The following is a 20493-nucleotide window of genomic DNA, read 5'->3' on the forward strand; positions in this document are numbered from 1 at the left end:
TGCACTCACTGATGCATTTATGATGTGTTGTGAAAGTCCTCCACAGGTTGCTGTATCTGTTGGCTCAGACCAGACTGGAGTGTCATGCAAAAATCATGCTTGTGAAGTTTATTAAATAATCTGAAAAAAAAAACAAACAACTCTTATTTATGCCACAACACCCTTCAGTTAATGGTACATATATAACATGATTTTTTTTCATTTTACAATTACGAAAATGAATGAATTAAAATGAATTAATCGTCATCGATGCGGACAAAGAGGCCGAGAAAGTAACAGCTCAAAAACACCTTTGTTTCGCAACCTTTAATCCAGGAAAGGGGAGCACTTGTGTCATGTCATGAAAAAGCTAAATCCAAAACCACGGTCAATTTTTTTTCTCATCAGAATGTACCATTCTAATATTTCCCAGCTACATCTTCAGCCATTGCCAACGAAAACAATAAATTCAGCCTTGTGCAAACATTAGTTCACCATCTTTGGATTAACCGGCTTGTGACAGAGAATAAGTGTTTTGTTAAGATTAAATTAAGACAGTCCTAAGCTGATTAATGCAGATATCGTACCCTGGCTCTGCTGTCAAACATCAAACAGTGAAAGGCACTTGGGATTTTGTACGAGCCGTCTCCGGTGGGAAGCAGAAGACACAAACATAAACACATTGACACCTCTAAAGACTAACCACCATTTCACCTACAGTTTGACTTGACCAGTATACATTTGACTGACAGACAGGTAAATTATCCTCACAGGTTTGCAGGGATATGTTAAGTTCAAGCGTCTGCTTAGTTTAATTTATTCTTTGTGTATTACCCTAAAGCCTCACTGACCCACAGAAAAGAAGAGTGTATAAAGCCAAAGAAGTGTTAAAGCAAAACATATTTGAGCCTGACGATCAGCATATCTTATAAAACACAGCGGTGAAAGTACCTGCAAGTAGTGCAGGATAGTGAGGAAGAATTGGTCAGTCAGAGATTCCCTTTCCAAGACAGCAGCAGTGTCACTGTGGCAAAGCTTTGTCTAAAATATTGTGCTGTTCAAAGTAAACAATGTTGAGGCTTGCCCCGATTCGCAGAGAAATACAAAAATAATGATAGCTGCACATGCTTTTTTTGCTATAGATATTTTATTCAAGTATTTAAATTGATTTTTTTTCTAAACATTATGGGATGCACTATTTTCGTTGCTTGGGAGAACAACATATAAATAGGGCAATGAGTTTAAAATGGTTGAATTGCTCTATCCTATATTGCCTTTGAATTATAAATCTGGGGTACAATCCTGAAATAAGGAAATTTGCAATTTGCTGTAATGTTATCCCTGGAAATGAATCGGAAGAGGTGAAAATATTATGTTATTTGTCTATTCTGACTGTCTACTGAGTAAATAAGTGTTTACACAACACAGAACAATATGAAAATGATATCTATTGCTGAGCCCTTTTAAAAGTGTTTTTATAAACGATTTAACGGCATGCTGTCAAGAAATGGGAAGGGTGAGATATAATAATTTACGAGTTTTATTTAACATTTATCAAACAGATAGAGTTGGCGTGCACTCCCTCTTGGATACTACAACGTACGTCATTATTTACATGAAAAAAAGGTCTCCCGGAACTTCCGGTAAATCTAAACGGAAGTAGGTACGTGGCTGCTTCAGCTGACAGACTACATGATGGCGACAGAGGTTCAGAGCGGCGACCTCGACAGCGCTCCTTCCAGCCGGCTCGAAGTTTCCATCGATGGCCTCACCCTCAGTCCCGACCCGGAGGGCGAGCAGGCTCAAGTTGCGGAGCCGGAACCCGAAACCGAGGCACTGGACCCCGATACACGGGGTGTCTCTGAAGGCGATGGAGAGACTGACAAATCTGCCATAGAGAGGAAATGGGGCTTTCCTCTCCAGGAGCTCTACGGAATGGCCCTTAAATTTTTCAAAGGTATTATTGAATGGCTTTACCTCTACTGCGTTTACACAGAATATTCGCTGCCGGCTAGACACGTTCTGCATTTTTAAGGCGTCTTAGTCGCTGGCCGAAGCTAGCAGCTAGCTAACCCTAGCAGCTAGCTGTCACCTCGGGCCAACCGCAACATGGCTTTAGCCACATAGCTCATGAGTAGCCGAGACTGCTAACAAGCTTTGGCCACCGATAAGTCGCCAATGTTAGGTCTTTGTTTGCCATTTCCTGGTCATAACGCGTTTCCAACGAGCTGACAAGGGCAGCGTGTCATGTCTTGACGTCGTGCGTCTGCTTCATCATCCATCAATGTGCAACGATGGCTACCGACGTTGCTCCATAATGCCTGGTGCCGAAAGGGTCAAACACGCCCTGGTCTGGCGCTGCGGTGACTGAGGAAAGTTTGAGCGTGAAATGCAAGATGTATTTTTCTCTCTCGTTGACCTGCTGTGCGGGCGTAACTAGTTAAGTCCCTCCACTAAAGGATACCAACCTCTGCCCAAGCCTCTTGACAGGGGGACACTGACACGTTTTATACATGAACTACCTCAAAAAACCAGCAGTGATCCCCTTTGATTTGCGTCTATTCACATTTATACATTTGGTGATATCGAGTTAGAGGCCTCAGCTCTGAGAAACCTGACTTCATATTTGGTCAGTAATTCTTGACTGAAAAATCTACACAATATCACAGTCTAATATATTCAATCTGGACTGGGACCTGGGACTTAGTGTGAGCTTAAAGAAATATGATGTTTCGTTCAGAATTATTGTCACTGAAGCCAGAGTGTATCTTAATGGTCATTCAACTTTGCAGTGTGTCACATTTTCTCACAAAAAAGTTCAGTCTTGTAAGATCAGCACTTAAATCTGTGATCATACAGGGCATGGCTGGCTGTCAGAAATCTGTTTTGTATCGTTTGTTGTTAGGGTTGGGTTTAATGGCTTAACATGTTAACATAAATCTGCTTCATGAGTCACTGACTCCAACTCAGTCTAAGTCCTGCTACATAAGATTGTGTTGTCTTAATTCCTCTTAGTGAAATTCAAACTTGGTTAAAGCCAGGCGGAATGAGCACAGTAGTCAAGGTCTGGCTTTCTGTTTGAAAAAAGTTGAATTTAAGTCAAGATGCTGCATTTGAACAGTTATCGCAAACAAGATATTGAAGTGAATAACTGAGTGTCCTGAGCACAGAAAATGCCAAGTGTTATACTTTACATTCAGGTACAGATGAGTAGTCAGCCAGACATGTCCCTCAGTGGGTCATGTCTTGTTCAGGGAACAAGCTTGTTATTCAAGAAATTTAACAATGTAAAACATCTAAAGAAATGTGCTGATGAATAATGTAAGTCATTTGAGATATTTCTTTTAGTGGAATTTATATTTTCCCTCAACATTAGTTATGAAGTCATACAATGTCAGTAGTTTTAGAAGAACATTTTTCATTTCCATTGTTAATGGACTGGAACTAAAAATTGATATTCGGTATGCCACATCTGTTACAGCTACCACATCGTTCTCATACTCAGGCAAAAAGCCGAGGTGAAGTACTGGCAGGCGTCTTTGACTGCAAGACCTCTAACCAGACTATTTCTACATTGCTGTTTTCAGATAAAGATGGAAAGGCTTTCCACCCAACCTACGAGGAGAAGCTCCGGCTTGTGGCTCTGCACAAACAGGTCTTACTTGGTCCTTATAATCCCGATGCTTCTCCAGAGGTTGGCTTCTTTGATGTCCTAGGGAATGACCGCAGGTGACTTCTTTGACCGCGGGAGTGTGTGTATATGTGTGTGCCAGTTACATGTGACCTTTGAATGCTTGTTTGTTGTTGATGTATTAATGCTACAGGTAAAAAATTCTGTTATGATGAAACAATACACTATTTGTAAAAATAATCCTTTTGTGATGTCTTCATTTACTCTGTGCACAGGAAAGAGTGGGCCTCTTTAGGTAATATGGAGAGGGAGGAGGCCATGGTGGACTTCGTCAAAATGCTCAACAAATGCTGTAACCTCTTTGCACCATACATCACCTCACATAAGATAGAAAGAGAGGAACAGGAGAGGAAAAGGTATGGTGCTTGATGTAATGTTCAACAACTGGAATCCCTCACCCACAGTCTACTAATACAGACTTTGGTTGTATTTTCCCTATTTACTGCTTGAAATGCCATATCTAATTCTAATTTTTGCTTTATGATTATCCATCATAAATCTGTCAGGGTAAAAGGAAATATTCACTTTAATTTTGTATTATACAGGAAAGAAGAAGAGGAGCGTCAGCGACAAGAGGAGGAAGAAAGGGAGCGACAGCGACAAGAGGAGGAAAGACGTAGGCTTGAGGAGGAGGAACGACTGAGGAGGGAAGAAGAGGAAAGGAGACAGGCAGAGGAAGAAAGGCTACGAGTTGAACAGCAGAAGTTGGTTTGCATAACATATTCTGCCTGCAACATATTAATTTGGATTCAGAATTTATATATATATATATATATATGGGCACACGCAAATGAACTTTATACTGCAAACTTTCATTAATACTTTTTGTTAACTTCCAAACATGGATCGTTGTTTGGTTTAAATACGCTATTTGTTTTAAGATTTACATTGGTTTGCTCATTTTGTAAATGTAGCAGATAGCTGATGATCTCTTTTTGTCACTAAATTCACATGGTTGTCTCTTATCATAGTAGAAAAACAATAGGTTACTTTACTGAAACCTGGTTATAATCAAATTGAGTGACTTTTTTCCACACAGCTTTCCTGTGTCTCTTTTCCATTTCCTGTATTTGCATCCTCACTAAGTACATGTCTTTTCCACTTTCCAGACAACAGATAATGGCAGCCTTGAATGCCCAGACAGCCGTTCAGTTCCAACAGTATGCTGCCCAGCAGTACCCTAACAGCCCAGAGCAACAGATGGGCCTCATCCGTCAGCTCCAGGAGCAACACTATCAGCAGTACATGCAGCAGCTCTACCAGGTCCAGCTGGCCCAGCAACAGGTGGGCCGATCTTAGTGTCAGGGCGTTAGACATTTATGCCTGATGGGCTAAACGCACACACGCATGCACACACACGCACACGCAGAGCTTTCCTTGGAAGATGAACAGTAAATTAAAAATTCTAAGGCTATGAATGACTGTAAAGTGTCCTAGGGTAATTTATCAAAAAGATTTAGCTGCTCAAAATAGTTACTCTTTTCTAGCATTGTACATGTGATGATACATTGGTGGCCAACACAAATTAAAAAAATAGCTCGAATTGCATAAATCTGTTCTCAAACTGTTTGATTGTGTTCCCATTAAAACCCTTGGCATAACAAAATAGGTATTTGCAAGTTGCAAATACAAAACCTAGTTTCCTTAACAATACTGAGGGATTGTCCATTGTGGTGTAGCCTAGAATTGGAAATAAATAAAAGAATGCTACCCAGATTACTGTAATTTAGGAGAACCAAATCTTCTATCTTCAAAGTTACTGTTACTAGAGTATGCCCTGTTTATTTTGCTTCTCTCAATCCTAATTTGCTGTTGAATAAGCCTACAATTTAGTTTAACAGGGTCACACCAGATCACATCTGCCAGAGCAAATAAAATATGAGCTCTTACAGTTAACCTATAATTTGTCTTTTATCCAAACCTTTCATCTTCATTCTTATGACTAATAAGGCTAGAGGACAAATCCAGATTGCTGCGTTTGTTGTTTGCAGAGAACTCAGACAAGTTTAATGTACTTCTATGTTCCATAGAGGATCTTGTGTTTTGACAAAATTACTTTTTTCACTGTTGTTTTCTTAATTTCATGCGTTGATCAATTATCGTGTCGCAGATAAATGACAATCGATATGTCGTACATGGATATCCTTCTTAATTTTTTAATTGTATGTAACATCAAGACAAACTGATTACTGAATTGTTTTTTTTTTAAAGAGGGTGTTTTTCATTTCCTGTTTTGCATCAATCCACATCGGTCTAATAATACAGAAATAATAATAATTAATGTAACCGTATATAACGGCATCCATCAAAAGGACGGTACAAATAAGAGGAATTAAGAGTAGGACACAATTAATTCATTTATTATCTAATCCACCTGTCCTGTAGTCTATAACATGTTAAAGTTAGAATTATCAAATTAACCTATCTCACTGGGTTTGGGATGGTGGGATGAAACTCATACACATATGGAGAAAGGGTTCCTGTCATAATTGAACCAGGACCCTTCTTTTTGTGATGCGGGAATGCAAACCACTGCTTCTCTGTGTTGCCTAAGGAAAAAGAAACGTTTACCATAATTAGACAAGACTCAACAACACAACTTTTCTGAACCTGACTCAAGCTATGCACATCCTAATAGAAGCAGAATATTACTGGATCAGACATTCGGTGTGGGACACAATATCAAATAAATCTTTCTGTCTTTTCAGGCAGCTCTGCAGAAGCAGCAGCAGGCTGACTCTCTGCATGCCACCCTGGAAGCCGGTGGTTTCAACAGCAGCGAGCCCATTCCTGCCTCAGCAGCTGGACCAGTGTGTGCTGCCTCATCACCTGCTGGTGAGGAGGTCCCTACGGTTAATGGAGGCCACTCAGATTCACACTCGGAGGGCATTGACCGAGAGCCAGAATCTGAGCCTGCAGAGGAAGTCTCAGAGAATGGGCCTTTATTAGGTTTGTTGTCTATGTATATTTTTCTCATGTTACAAAATCCAACATAACAGAAAATCTATACTTTTCTACTTCTTCATTATCCAACTCTGTTGTCATATAACTAATAGATAAAGACAGCAGTAGAAAGTTTTTGAAGAAACGTTTAGACCAGGCTTGAAATCTGAATCTTGCCTGGTTTGTTCTTGTTATTTTCACCTTGAAGATGGGGAGGATTGCAAAATTTTGTCTTGTCCTTTGGTAACAGCTGACTCTCCGCCAGTCATAGCTGCACCCTCCATGTGGACACGTCCACAGATAAAGGACTTCAAGGAGAAAATCCGTCAGGATGCGGACAGTGTGATCACAGTAGGGCGTGGAGAGGTGGTGACCGTACGCGTCCCCACTCACGAGGAAGGCTCTTACCTATTCTGGGAATTTGCCACAGACTATTATGACATCGGTTTTGGCGTCTTCTTTGAATGGACAGATGCAGCCTCCGCTTCAGTCAGTGTTCATGTGTCAGAGTCTAGTGATGAAGATGAGGATGATGAAGGTGAGTTGTTACTGGAGGGTGTACCATAAAGTTCTTTCTTCTTTGGAAATATTGTAGGGTGTGACAGTAATACAGTAATACTGTCACACCCTGTGCTCTTTAAAGACGTTCCACTGGTTTTAAACCTGAATCTGTTTCGCTAACTTACATTTAGTTATGCAGTGGCAGTGATTCAGGACAGGCAAGGTGTTGAGACGTGCGTAAAAAAATGTATACAGGAGCACTTTGAAGATGTCCGCGCTTAATTGTACATGTAGAAAACTATGAACCATCCAATTGGATCACAAATATACAATTTATCGCAGGAAGTCTAAAAATGTATTAAATACCCAGTGCCCATTACTCGCATGCAAGGAAGATGTTACACATTCATTCAGTTTAGGTTGTTGTATAAGATTATCCAGAAATTGAGACATTAGCCTTGAGTATACAGCCAAGCCTTAAATGTCTCTCGAAAAGGGTCAAAAATGTTGCAGAGGAATGTGGACAGAATCAATAGAGTAATTCAACTCTCATAGCCTAGGAGGAATTAATTTTAGAGGTGATTGTAAATCTGACAAAAGCAGCTCAGAATGTATGCTGTTCAGATTGTGAATCTCATTGCTGCTGCTTTCTTTCAAATCTGGAATATTTGTGCATGCAGGCGATCCTCCCAATGAAGAGGAGAAGGCAAAGAAGGATGCAGGGAAGCCCCAGGTGGATGAGATTGTGCCGGTCTATCGGCGGGACTGTCATGAGGAGGTGTATGCTGGCAGCCACCAGTACCCCGGTCGTGGGGTCTACCTTCTAAAGTTTGACAACTCGTATTCACTTTGGCGTTCCAAGAGTGTTTACTACAGAGTCTACTACACCAGATAAGCCTAAATACAGACACAGGGGGGGGAGTTTGTAAGTCCAAATGTGTGCTTGTGAAGGCAGAGATTTGTGTGACATCAGTCTGTCTTTTTGAAGAAGGTGATAAAGGAGCTGTTCTGGAAACAACCACCAGAGGGAGACAAATCAACACTTATAAGGCCCTGGTCTGGAAACCGGACCTGTGAATGGAATTTGTGTGTATGTGTTTCCCACCATACACCCATGCTAAATCTTGCTGCCCTTGTACGAAAAGCATCTATTTCTGTTGTATAGTTCCCACCTGTCCTGGATACAGTCACATTGAACCAGGCTTTGGACTCTGTTCGCAACCTGTATTGTACCATCTTTCACCATCTCCTGTCATCGGCCAGCCCTACAATGTCCGGTGTAGCCTTGAGGCTGCTTCTTCCCTGAAAGACACTTTAATAACCATGAACAGAAATATGGAGAGTCTACTACACCAAACTAGTGTTTTTTTCTTTGGTGTTAATGTTTGTTGATTGCAGGAGGTCACTGATAACATTGAAAATCAAGGTAAACATACATTACTCTATGCCTTTGTTCCATAAAGAGCCTTTGATTTTCCTTCAGGTGTTACACAGAAAAAGAAGTATAGCAAGTCTTAATCTTCCTTCCTCAGATTGAAAGAGCCAGGTTTAAACTAGTGATATTTTTACTACTGGAAGAACATGAAGAAAGAAAGTCATTCCATAATGTCGAGTAAACTCAAAGTGATATCATGGGTATTAAGGCAGCATGCAAACTAACATACACATGGAAAGTATAACTGGAGGCCACTCAATTGCAAGCAGTAACAGTAAATTATTTATGGATTATAAAAAGCAATTGTGGCAAAAATAGTATTAATTTCTCCCAACAGAAAAGTGAATGTCATTCTTTGTTAACTTAATAATTTCAAGCAGCTACATCAGCTCCTCTCAACAATTTCATTAGATACAATTCACAGCAGGTCAAAGCTAAACATCGATGGTCCTGAACTTTATCTCAGCATTGCTGAAGTCCTCATTAAGACTGATAAGGAGAATTAATTTGTTTGGACAGATCAAATAGAAGGGAAGCCCCAAGTCATAACATTCTGTTACATATCTTCGGCCCTCAGACTTTGCAAATGCTTAATCCAAAACATTTTGATGCTGTTATTTTTTTTAAAACCATTTTTGTGTTCTTCCAAATTATCTCAGCCATAGCATAGTAAAAATACACGGAGCTTTTTTTCTGTGTCAAGGATGATGCTGTTGCACTATATTGTGTAAAGGTTTAAAAAGATCCTTTAGTTTAAAACATGAGTTTATTGGTTGCAACACTTAAGATTTCTCTTGTTCTGTGACACTTTGCTTTTCAAATGATTATCTGGTGATTGACCAACCCATAATCACCAGCAGCATATGAATTGTGGTCTGTGTGTGTTTGTTTCTGCGGAACATAGATGTCAAGCATTGGGTTTCACCTATCGTCTGTATGTGTACATTTTATTTGTATATGCAAACAAACATAACATTTAAAAATTGTCCAATTATTTAATTAGAGGTTGCTCCTACCTCCTACCCAATGATTTGTGCAAAGAAATGTCACTATCTTTGCCATGACAAGGCCATAAACTTCAAGAAAGTTCCCATTTCTTCTAATGCGTGAGATTATTGTATTTGTTTTTCTGAAGTTTCTAATTCTTTTTTTTCCACAAATGGTTTCATTTGACTTGTTCGAGCCTTGTCTGTAAATAATTCTATAAATGAGTTTATGTATGGGTTTTTAGATGTGGAAGAAGGATTTTGGAAATGAATGCACTGTAAAAATGGTGAAAGAGATATGTATACATTTTACCCCTAATGAAAGTCCAAAAACTCATCGGAGGTATAAAGCTGTAAGAATCTTGACATGACAGAAACAGAAAGCCAGATCTTTTTGTATTGTTTTGACTCGTTTGGATCTCTTTATGAGTTGGAAGATGTTCTTGGGCATATATTTAATCTTGATTAAACTTATGTTCATCTCTAAAATTGGAGTGTGACTTCACCTTCGTTGTTATTTTAATTTATTATCTCCTGGTTTGAATAAATTGTGTTTCAGATGAGCTCCCATAAATTTTGAATTAGCATATTACAACAGGAAGGAAATTGCTGGGGCAACTCCCTCAATGTCACAACAGGAATGGGTAGTTTGGTGTTAATAATTCCATATATTCCTAAACAAACACAGAAAAATGGCCTTGGACAATGGAACCAGTGGAGAATTTGTCATCCTCTTGCAGCTTTCCTGTTGAACACATTTTATGCTGAGGGAGGGGAAAAATGCGGATGTTACTCAAGTGCAGCAGGACAATCCACTTAATCTGTTGTTTTTCATTTTGCTCTGTAGATGTTGCAAAGTTCAGAGTAAAGGAACAACAGCTTGCATATCCAACGGACAGCTGTTCTCAGCCTACTGCTATCCACTACTGACCAAACATTGCTGCAGAGAACATGACAAGGTCAGGCTAATGTAAATGCAGGAGAAAACAGACGAGATGTTGCAATTATCCTGTTGTGCACGCTCGAGGACACCAGGGGGCATGTGAAATACAATACAGTATTGCAATTTTACTATTACAAAATAGTCCTGTACATAATTTATTGCAGATATTACGAACAAAATGTGGTTTGCATACTTCAGACTTCAGCAGACAGGATGAACGATATGCAATGGATGGGAGTTAACTGTGGAATTCAAAGAGAAACTGTGGAAATATAAAGGAGTGGACTGGACTCAGGCCCTGGACAAACGTACTACACACACGCTGGAAGCTCACTGCGTCGTGATATTTAAGTGCGAATATATTTACAAAATTTAAAAAAAAAAAGTTTCTTTTCAACTAAAAACACACCAATTGATCCTCTTTAATCGTTAGAATTCCTCTGGTATTTCACGAGTCACCAAATACAAATGTCAAACAAATTCAGACCTACTACTAGTAGCTAAATGAAATGCATGTTTTAGCGCCTGACCTGATTGAATCTGCGCTATATTGTTAGTTAGCTAATAGCTAACAATAAGCTAATTTAACGTCCCTGCTGCCGAGGAACCGACGATAACCCCAAACGGTAACCATTTATTAGACTATCAAAACAAACATTCGAACTTATTCCATAAAAACAATGTGGGCAAATGTTATATATTTACCGATTGGGATTGGGTAAAAATAATACTGTTGGCTTTTCTCAGAGGTCAGTCAAGAAGTATTTGTTGGTAAAATGCAATTTTACTACAATCTGTTGTTTTTCCTGATTTGTTTTTTTTCAAGGTTACTTTTCTCATAAACACACTGGGGTCGACACAAATTGTGCAAAACTGCCATTTTTAAACGGGAATCCCTGCCTTCGGGAGGGTTAATCCCCCGTTCCAGAGCTGAGGAAAATCCGGTCCTTGTTTTTGACGTCCCACTAAACCGTCTCATCGCGGAGGGAGGCAGGTAAACTTGTGTGTTTGGCTCCGGTTCCAGTTGCCACAGGTGGCTGTAGTATTTTCCGGGTTTTTAATTATACTTTTCCGTGTGTGTGTGTGTTTTTTCCCCTTTCGGTCAGCCTGCTCAGTTTAGCTGAATTTGAATAGACTTTGGGATGTAACGTCTGCAGTGTACAGCAGCACAAAGTCCCATGCTTTGAAAGACAAAAATATGGCGGGATGGAAGGATTGTCTTGACTCTCAAATAACCCCAGCCGCCGGGAGTTCATGCGTCTAAAGTTTGTTTTAAAGCCGTTTTTTTGGCGTGAACTGTTTTTTCTGTTCCGCTTAGGTCGTTTTTATTAGATAAACATGCCCTTTCATCAGAGGAGCATCGAGCCGCGGCGTGTTAGTAGGTTATCGGCGAGGGAGAGTTGGACGCCGAAGGAAGAAGCCGGCAGGCGTAGACTGCGAAAACACGTTTTATTCTCGTCTTTGGATGAAGTTAGCTGTCACACACTGACCAGCTTGATTCACCAACTCTCGGACCTCTCCCAACATGCCAGCGACATATTCCTGGGGATCGAGATGGAGGCAGGGATGGTGTTCAGGAGATCCTGCAGGATTCAGGGACGGCTGCAGGGTCTTCTGGGTGAAGTACATGAGCTCGACCCCAAGAAAGTCCAAATACGTAAGTCTAAATTGCATTACATGCTGGCAGCACTTTGCGTTTTCTCACAAGCACAACCTGTTTACGCCGGTGTTCAACCATAACCCAGTAGACGGGGATAACAGATTTGGGGAAGTTGTGATTTACTTTCAAACTTTCAAACTTGTCACATGCTTATTAAAAATGCATAAACCACAATGGACACACGGATTTTACACAGCAACACCACAAATGGATTTGGTGTTTCAGTTTTGCTCGCTTCAGATGAGATTTAATTTGATTTTAAACTTCATTGGCTGGTGTGTGTCTCACATCAGGTTATTTGTTATTGTGTTATTTCAGTCATGTCTATTTCAAGTAACAATCTCGAGGTGACACATCCTGTTTACACTCAGGATGAGCAAGGAGTGTCTCCTGAACACATGGCTGTGTTTGTCTTAATTTTGGCTTATGTTAATGGGGATGTTGTGTTGTCTGAAATGATGGATTTCCTCAACCTGCTCCCCATCAAAGGACATTGAGATAACAGAAGGCTAAGTGAACTTTATCGGCATTACCCCTTACTGTTTTCCACATACAAGATAACATAGTCAACACAGGGATAAATGGAAAATCAATTTCCCCCTTCATCACTTGTGTTGATTTGTGATTTGGTTCGCTTTCCCAAACCTCCTGTAGTTTCACAGTCGTAGTTAAATATTAACTCAGACCTTGAATCTAACTGTGGAGAGTGCCTCGCTTACTTAAAAGTTGAAAGACAGTTTTGTTGTTGTTTTTTTGTTCTCAGTTTTTGATACTGGTGCATTTCACACTTGTATCTACATGTGCCATACTAGCTCACAATGCCACTTCATACTTTTGCCTCCTAGCAGGTTATATTCCATGTAATAAAGGATAGCAAGTAAATTATCTGGCTCCATCACTTTACTTTTTTATCAAATTTTACTTATTTTTCACATCATGAAGTAAATGACAGGCCTACAGTTTTTTTCTGACTCATTGTTTTTTTTTCTTTCCCAGTCACTGCTCATTTTCCTGTCTGTTCACACTGTCGAGAGTCTGACTGTGACTCATACATACACATTCAATTCTAGTTGCAGGGAAATGATAGGAACAGCAGACAGTTGCTAGACACAGGCACATGTGATGTTTGATGAGCAAAATTGAACACACATACACAGACTGATAGACAACTAAGCAGCTCTCAAACCTTAACCAAACCCCAGTATCAGTGCATATCATAATTCATCTGCTCCTCCTAGCTCTATCTGTTGGTATTTTGATATAGTCCCGGGCGGGACTGAGTTCCTTTTTAAAGTTGTTCCAAAGAAGTGTAGCCGCCCAAGAAGACCAAGTGTGAAAGACATGTTTGGAATGCCTTGTGTTACGTATTGAGCATTTGTTAGCTCCCACATAGCCCCAAGGCCAACATGGGCTGAAAAGAAATTCTGACTTAACGTGCATTACATTAGTGTCAAATATTGATCTGGCTTAAATAATCCTGATGTTATTTTGAATTGATATACAAAGAAGTTCATGTTTAAACCCCGAACGGGCAAGCTCTTGTGCACATATAATAACATATTGTTGCCCTATTTCCTTAATTTTAGTTATTTTCTACACCTCTTCATTAACTTTGAATGAGACCACTCAAACTTTTAACTGTGTTTTATCAAATACTGATGGTAAAGATTCCTACTCTAACTGGGGCATGAACAAGGATCAGGTTGCTGTTGAGGGGGGAAAAGGGGGCCCCTGTAAGCTAAGTGACGGACATTGGGAGAGGGACATAGTAAGAGGAAGATTTTTGTCTTGATGTTTTCCTGCTCATGGAGTCAGAGGAGTCATCAGTACCAACAAGCTTGTGATAGGCAAATGAGATTCCGTCTTTGTGTGCCTTTTTATCATCACGTGCCACTGCTCCATTTGTGTGAAAGTTATGGTCATCACTCCAGAGAGCATAGGTCATTTCTTGAGCCTCAGAGGGGAACACCTGATACTCCAATAGTTTGAATAATCAATAGTTTGAATAAAGTCTAATTTGTCTAGCTTGGATTTTTACTACCAGGTAACATGGGTCTCCTCTGCACTCCATGGGTGTTCGATTCCTTTTGCCTCATTCTGGGGCACTTATAACATACACATAACTTAAAGGACAGTACACTCGTGATACAGAAGCAAGAAATGCATACAACCCACAGTCAAAGGATGCTGGAATATATGACACTTACTAACTGAATATGCAGTGGCAGGTGTTAACGATAGTTCACGTGGAAGATTAAATTCACACCACATATTTCTTCCCCAAATGAAAATTTGAAAAGGAAATAAATTACTTCCAGGAATGTTATCCACAGATTCTGTACCCAAATGGAAGCAAATGGAAGGCCTATAAGCTCTGCATTAACTACCAATGTACAAACATGAACATGCTGATATTGATGCATGTGTTTTTTAAAAACTTGAAAGAGCTCAACAGCAAGCCGAATATCGTTATTTTTACGCCATTGTTATACTTTATGTATACTACATAGAAAGGCAAACATGATGGTAGTTACTAACCAGAGCCAAAAATCAATTGAAACACATTTCGCTGTCATAAATAAGGACTCCTTTCTGGCAAATCTAGTTTGAAGTTGAACAGGGAGTATGCTATTTTAATGTTGAAAGTAGGTCAAACTTTAGTGAAGGTTAATTGGAGTTAGGGGACATAAGCCCCCCGCCCTTTCAGAAATCTAGATACGAACTAGCTACCCATGCAGACATCCATATGTACACACACACACACACACACACACACACACACACACACACAGTCACACAATCACAACAAAAATAAGACAAAAGGGAATGGACACGCGTTTCCAGTTGACTTGCTAACATCTCTATGCTGTCCATCTTTCTCTCACATATCCACACACACACAGACAAACTGCTGAAGCATTCCGACCTCTATCCTTGAGATATTTTTAGATGCATCTTTTTGCCCACTTGTCTTTTCTTTGAAGAATGTCATCATGCTCAGTCTGTGGTGACATACACATTTAGATTATCTTCTGATTATTGATGGAGTGTTTTTGAGTAACAACATTACTCAAGATACAAGTGGCATCCCTCATCACATAAAGTATAATAAAGCATAGTCATATATATATATATGACTATATATATATATATATATATATATATTACACCATTGGTGTTTATGTATTGATATTTCACACACATTTACCCTACCTTTCACCATTCACTGTGCTCACTATTCATTTAAGCCTGAAAGTGGTTCCCTTCATTCTCTCATAGAGAGCAGTCATCACACAGCCAGAATCCACAATTCTGTTCCCACATTGCTTGTTCCAACAGGAGGGCCTTGGTCTACCTCTTAAGGTTGATCTGGTCTCACAAGGGACAAAAAAGCCGGGTCAGGAGGAACAGTGAGCAAAAAGATAGAAAAGAATGGGAAGGTTAGAGTACTAGAAGAATATTACCACATATTAGGGATGCCACCCCCATATTAGGGGTGGCATGGCTGAGGGGGTTTAGAGTGGTCATCCTTGAAACCAAACATTCCTGGTTCGATTCCCGCACTCCTCCTTGCCTGTCGAAATGTTATTGAGCAAGACACTGATTCTCTGGTGCTGCTCAGTAGCTGCCTTGTACTCAAGATTTATTCATGATGGGTTTAATGCAGTGGTCACATTTTTAATTCGTATTATTAATTAGCATTATTAATTTGGGAAATTGAGAAAAACCTTTACATAAAGAAGAGCAGAAATGGCAAGAAGGGTTTTCTTTGTGAAAAAATGAAGAAAATGACTTCTGATAAATTTTGTCATCAGCAATAATTGATTCGTACAGTTTCCCACCAAAGACTTATTATGGAGTCTTCCCAAATGGTTGTGTGTAACAAGCCATCTGTTGTGTCAGGTGACCTCTCTCATGCCTCTTTGCAGACCCCTTATGTTCTAGGCACAGCTCTGAAGAGAGGCATAGTTGCTTTAGGGAGTTAAAAATATAATTGAAGAATTACCAAAGAATGCACTAGTTATTGGAAGCATAACCTCAGTATTTTGCATAATTGTACATATGCGCTACAAGCACTTGTATTTTGTTCAGTAACATGTACATTTTCTAATTGGGTAATTGTTGATCATCACTTTATTATTAGACTATAGTTGTTACTGCCTAACGAAGTTCATTGATGAATTGTGTATTTTGAAATGTGGATGTGCTAGACTGTTTATCTTTAATTCCCGTTTAGAGCAATGGTGTTGTACTGGCACAAAATGTTTGGACATCAGCGAGATCACATCAATTTGTAATTTGTGAACTGATGACCATGATATGGCAATTTGGCTGTTGTGAGTGCAGTATCAAGGAGCCATTATATTTGATCATCCATATTGTGACTACTGCTTTGAGGATATTAGGGAGACAGGGAGGGAAATCTCACTGGCTCCATTATCTGTGTTTTTATATCCTATCGGATAATGAACTGATTAGTTAAATAGATTTTTTTTGAGGAGTTGAACTAGCACTGTTCCATATTATCTCTTGACACTATTTTGCTCTACAAAGACCTACTGGTCTGGTCTTACTAAAAAAATACTCTTTTGGGCAGTTATCCTTTTCTTTGTCCATGTACACTTTAAAGGTTTGAAAACTCCTTTGTTTTCTTGTGCTTGAGTTCTCCCTTTATTCACAAAAAGTTTGATACCTGAACATTATTTCTGACAAATAACTTGGATTGTTAGATGACGATCAGTTAAGCAAAAAAGAGAAAGCCCACACCACTGACTTAATTAAGTCTTCTTTATGCCTTAAGAGGATCTGTTTGGATTAAAACGTTGTCTGCTAACTTATTAAAAGGACTTCTATCTGCAAGCTGAGACATTGTGTGGGATTATTCTTTTATCTAAAAGCTGAAAAAGCTTAAATAACCAGTGAGGGTTCAGAGTTCATGTTAGGTCGTGGATCAGATTTTACACGACTATTGTTTGGGCGGAAAAGTAAAAATAGCCAGATGTTCTCTTTCAAATGTATTTCCTTCGGAGAACTAAACACAAGCTAGACTGACAGGAGAGCTGATTCATTATTTTTGTGACTCATTTTTTGACCAGGCAAATGAAAAGTTTGCCAACAAGATGTGAGGAGGTATTTGTTCGTATTCTCCTTAAACACTTGGAAAGCTTTCACATATAGCTTGGGGATTTAACTGAATTTTCACCATCAAGCACCGATAGTCCCTCTTCTCTCTTGACTCAACTTCCCATCTCCTTCCCCTGTTTCAAAGTCTCTTCCCCCTCTGTCTCAGTCCCCATTCCTATATCTCGCACCCTCTCTGTGTTCCTGTTGATTCATATGGTTTCCAGGCCTTTTGCCTCATCTGTCCATCCTGTGCACTTTGATCTCAGTCCGTGCTGCCATGGTCACCACAACAAAGACAAGACACTCATACCCTTCATCTTTCATTCACCGTTTCTCTCTCTTCAGACCTCTCTTTTTATTCTTCAGTGAATTTGCTTTTATTATGTTTATGCATTAGGTTTTTAACATTCCCTTTTAAATGTCAGAGTAATCATTTTACAGGAGTAACACCAAGTAAAAGTGTATAAAATTTTTTAGGTCAATTTTGTTATCATATCCTGAAGGTGCATGAATGCTAACCACATATTGTATCATGCATATGACAGTTTTTAGTGTAGTGATATATTATTTCCATTCCGTTCTTATGGGAGCTGTGCTGGTCAAGGTATCATCATGTGATGGTTAAAATCACAGTTAAACCCCAGTCCTCATTATATGTGAATTTGCCCTTGAGAAGGACAATGACTGAACATGAAGTTGATCTACAGGGCAGCCTGGCATTGAACCTCGACTGTCATTGATTTTGTGTAATTATGTGTGCTTATGAAATATTTTTTCCAGTAATGTAGTGTGCAGTGTAGTGTGATTACTTGCTGTATGGAATATGTGAAAGGATAGTAGCTTCTAACTGAATGTATACATGTATATATACAGCATTGTAAGGTGTCTTACAAAGAAAATCAGAGACGATATTTGTGTCATATGCCCTTTTCCATGAAGACCTTTATGAAGAATTTCAATAATATTTTCTTTTCTAAATTCAGAACTTTATCAAAAAAATGATGGGGACCATGTCAATTCCTTTCGGACTGAAAAAAGTGAATATGCATGGCACAGCCATATTAAATTGGCATCTGAAATTAACTTTCTAAATCCCACCAAATGGGGTTCCAGGCAATAATAGCTCCTTGCCTTTTTGTGTCCTATTCATACCTGTTTCAGTGCCTTTAATTGCAATAAGAAGTTGTGATTACGTTTGTATAAACTCACAGAGGTTTTTATAAATTTAAAACAAAAGGATTTACATCGTAGATATTTTATGAACTTAATATGATATTTGATAGAACTATTAAGACATGTATGTTGCAGTGAATCCCATGAATATACAAGGCCTTGTTGGACTTTAGATGATTGAAGTCCATGCGTTTGCATCCCTTCTATGCCGTCAATAAAACATTTTTTCGCAAAAGAGCTAATCTGTAGGTGTAGGAAGACCTGATATTGCATCAACCCGATATTGTGATTTCAACTTTTAGTTATGTTTTTTTTTTTTTTACTCTCTTTCTCCTGAGAATCAAGTCAGCTATGCAACAAGAAATCAAGCTTTCTATGTAATAGTAAAGTAATGTGGATAGATTACTTGGTTATTTCAATCATGAAGATGACGTTATGTGACTGAAGCATAATTTTACAGTTACCACTTTGACATATATTTCACTTCTTGTGGTAGAGATGAATGATGTTGCAGTGAATAACAAGTTGCAGCATTTCGCAATAATAACATGCTTTGGCTGAGAATTATAACACAGGAGGGAATGCAAGCAAGCAGGCAAACAGATGTCTGTAGATATATACAGGAGCAGGTGGCAGTCAATTTTACAGGGACATAAAGGTTATTGTTGTCCTTGAACTACACCAAAGTACAATCAGGACCTACAGCCTCATGGAAAACACATGTATACTGAATTATATTAATACAGGTAAGATGTCACATCTGTCATTCTAACACTCAACCAATGACCAGATAGAAACACATAAGCAGACACGTCGTCACATGCAGTACATTTTACAGCATCCACATGAACTGCATTATGAGTCTGTGTTAGTGTCAGTGCCTTAAGGCTAGTGTGCAGCAACATACACTGAAGAAACAAGAAAACCTAAAATATAGTCCGCTGTGGACAAATGATTCCTCTTCTATGTATTTTTCTATATGTAATACATGCAACAGGCAATGAATGATTAGGAACTGAAATAGTTGTGCTAGAAAGAAGCTGTGGAAAGATGAGAATTTGGAGTGGATCTCCAGCTATATTTAGATTGGCAGATAATAACTTAGAAACAGCTGTTCCATATCAGGAATATTTTTCTTCTTGTAAACATTGGTGTTGTGCTGGATTTCCACAGCTGAACAAACTAGCTGCATATCAAGAGTTTGTTGACGGCTTTGTATTTTCACCATCCTCATTACTCATGTCATGAGGATTAGTTGCACTAATCAGTTGCACAAGTAAAGTTTATTATTATCATTGTTTGGATTTTTGAGCACTTTATTAATTTTTAACATAATTTGCTTAATGTATGTGCTTTTGCACCAAGTACTTTATGTTGAATATCAAACATATTCATTTATTGAAATGTCTTTTTGAAATGTCCCATGACAGAGCAACACTCAAGAACCAATTTCAGTGAAAAACATCTCTTTTTGGACCTTCAATGAATCTCATCTGATCCAAGTTAATTTAAAAGTCAGCAGTATACTGTTAGAGCACTGTGTATGCCTTTGCATCTCCATACAGAAGTAACTTTTAGTATGCATTGTAGATTGTATTACTGCATTAAGTAACTACTCACTGGCCACTTCATTACTGTTTGCTGATGTTAAACTGGGTAGGCCAGCCGTGTACTTTGGATTTTCAAGATAAAATAGCATATGCAGTTTGAAATCAAGCAGTGTTGTTTTTTGATAGAACTTTGATGAAACAATGGAAAACTGCCTAATTTGAGTTTGATTTAATTGTAGAAATTGTTGCTGATAAAGATGTTCACTTCCTGTCTTAGTCACTTTCCAGTCATCTGTGTCATAATGCAGAATCTGTCATCCTCAACTCCTGCCAGTCAAAGGGTCCATTGTCAGCATGTTGATTAGGCTTTTATTTATACTGTGTCTGAAAAACCCCAGTCCCTGCGGATGTCTACCACATTCTATTTAGACTTTTAGACTCCAGATACTCCTGAACAACAGGGTATGACAATTATGCAACAAACTGTTCCATGAGACAAATGTTGGGT

The 20493-nt window shown here is 39.0% G+C and overlaps 2 protein-coding genes across 3 annotated transcripts in view; both read left to right on the forward strand.

The window, feature by feature from the left end:
• Positions 1-1671: 1671 nt before the first annotated feature.
• Positions 1672-10024, forward strand: acbd3 (acyl-Coenzyme A binding domain containing 3). The gene is made up of 8 exons (XM_086167213.1): positions 1672-1936; positions 3567-3708; positions 3886-4026; positions 4216-4374; positions 4780-4954; positions 6379-6619; positions 6864-7151; positions 7795-10024. Exons 1-8 carry the CDS (start codon positions 1672-1674, stop codon positions 8007-8009), a joined length of 1626 nt encoding a protein of 541 aa, XP_086023339.1. The 3' UTR covers positions 8010-10024.
• Positions 10025-11620: 1596 nt separating this feature from the next.
• The window catches only part of nhsl1b (NHS-like 1b), an 87260-nt gene continuing 78387 nt past the window's right edge, over positions 11621-20493 (forward strand). For both annotated transcript variants that reach the window (XM_086166931.1, XM_086166934.1), the window contains exon 1: positions 11621-12135. In XM_086166931.1, the coding sequence (XP_086023057.1) occupies positions 11817-12135 (319 nt within the window). In that variant the 5' untranslated portion in view covers positions 11621-11816. The remainder of the gene's footprint in view (positions 12136-20493) is intronic.

This window comes from Fistularia commersonii, chromosome 20 (assembly GCF_037954325.1).
Source record: "Fistularia commersonii isolate RoL2024-O1a breed Wild chromosome 20, RoL_Fcom_v1.0, whole genome shotgun sequence".
NCBI classification, from domain to species: Eukaryota; Metazoa; Chordata; class Actinopteri; order Syngnathiformes; family Fistulariidae; genus Fistularia; species Fistularia commersonii.

Bases quoted from the DNA above. Each gene is read 5' to 3' on its own strand.
- acbd3 (XM_086167213.1), top strand. From the start codon at position 1,672: ATGATGGCGACAGAGGTTCAGAGCGGCGACCTCGACAGCGCTCCTTCC. The intron at 1,937-3,566 runs GTATTATTGAAT...TGCTGTTTTCAG, and splicing joins GGCCCTTAAATTTTTCAAAG to ATAAAGATGGAAAGGCTTTC. The intron at 6,620-6,863 runs GTTTGTTGTCTA...CTTTGGTAACAG, and splicing joins AGAGAATGGGCCTTTATTAG to CTGACTCTCCGCCAGTCATA.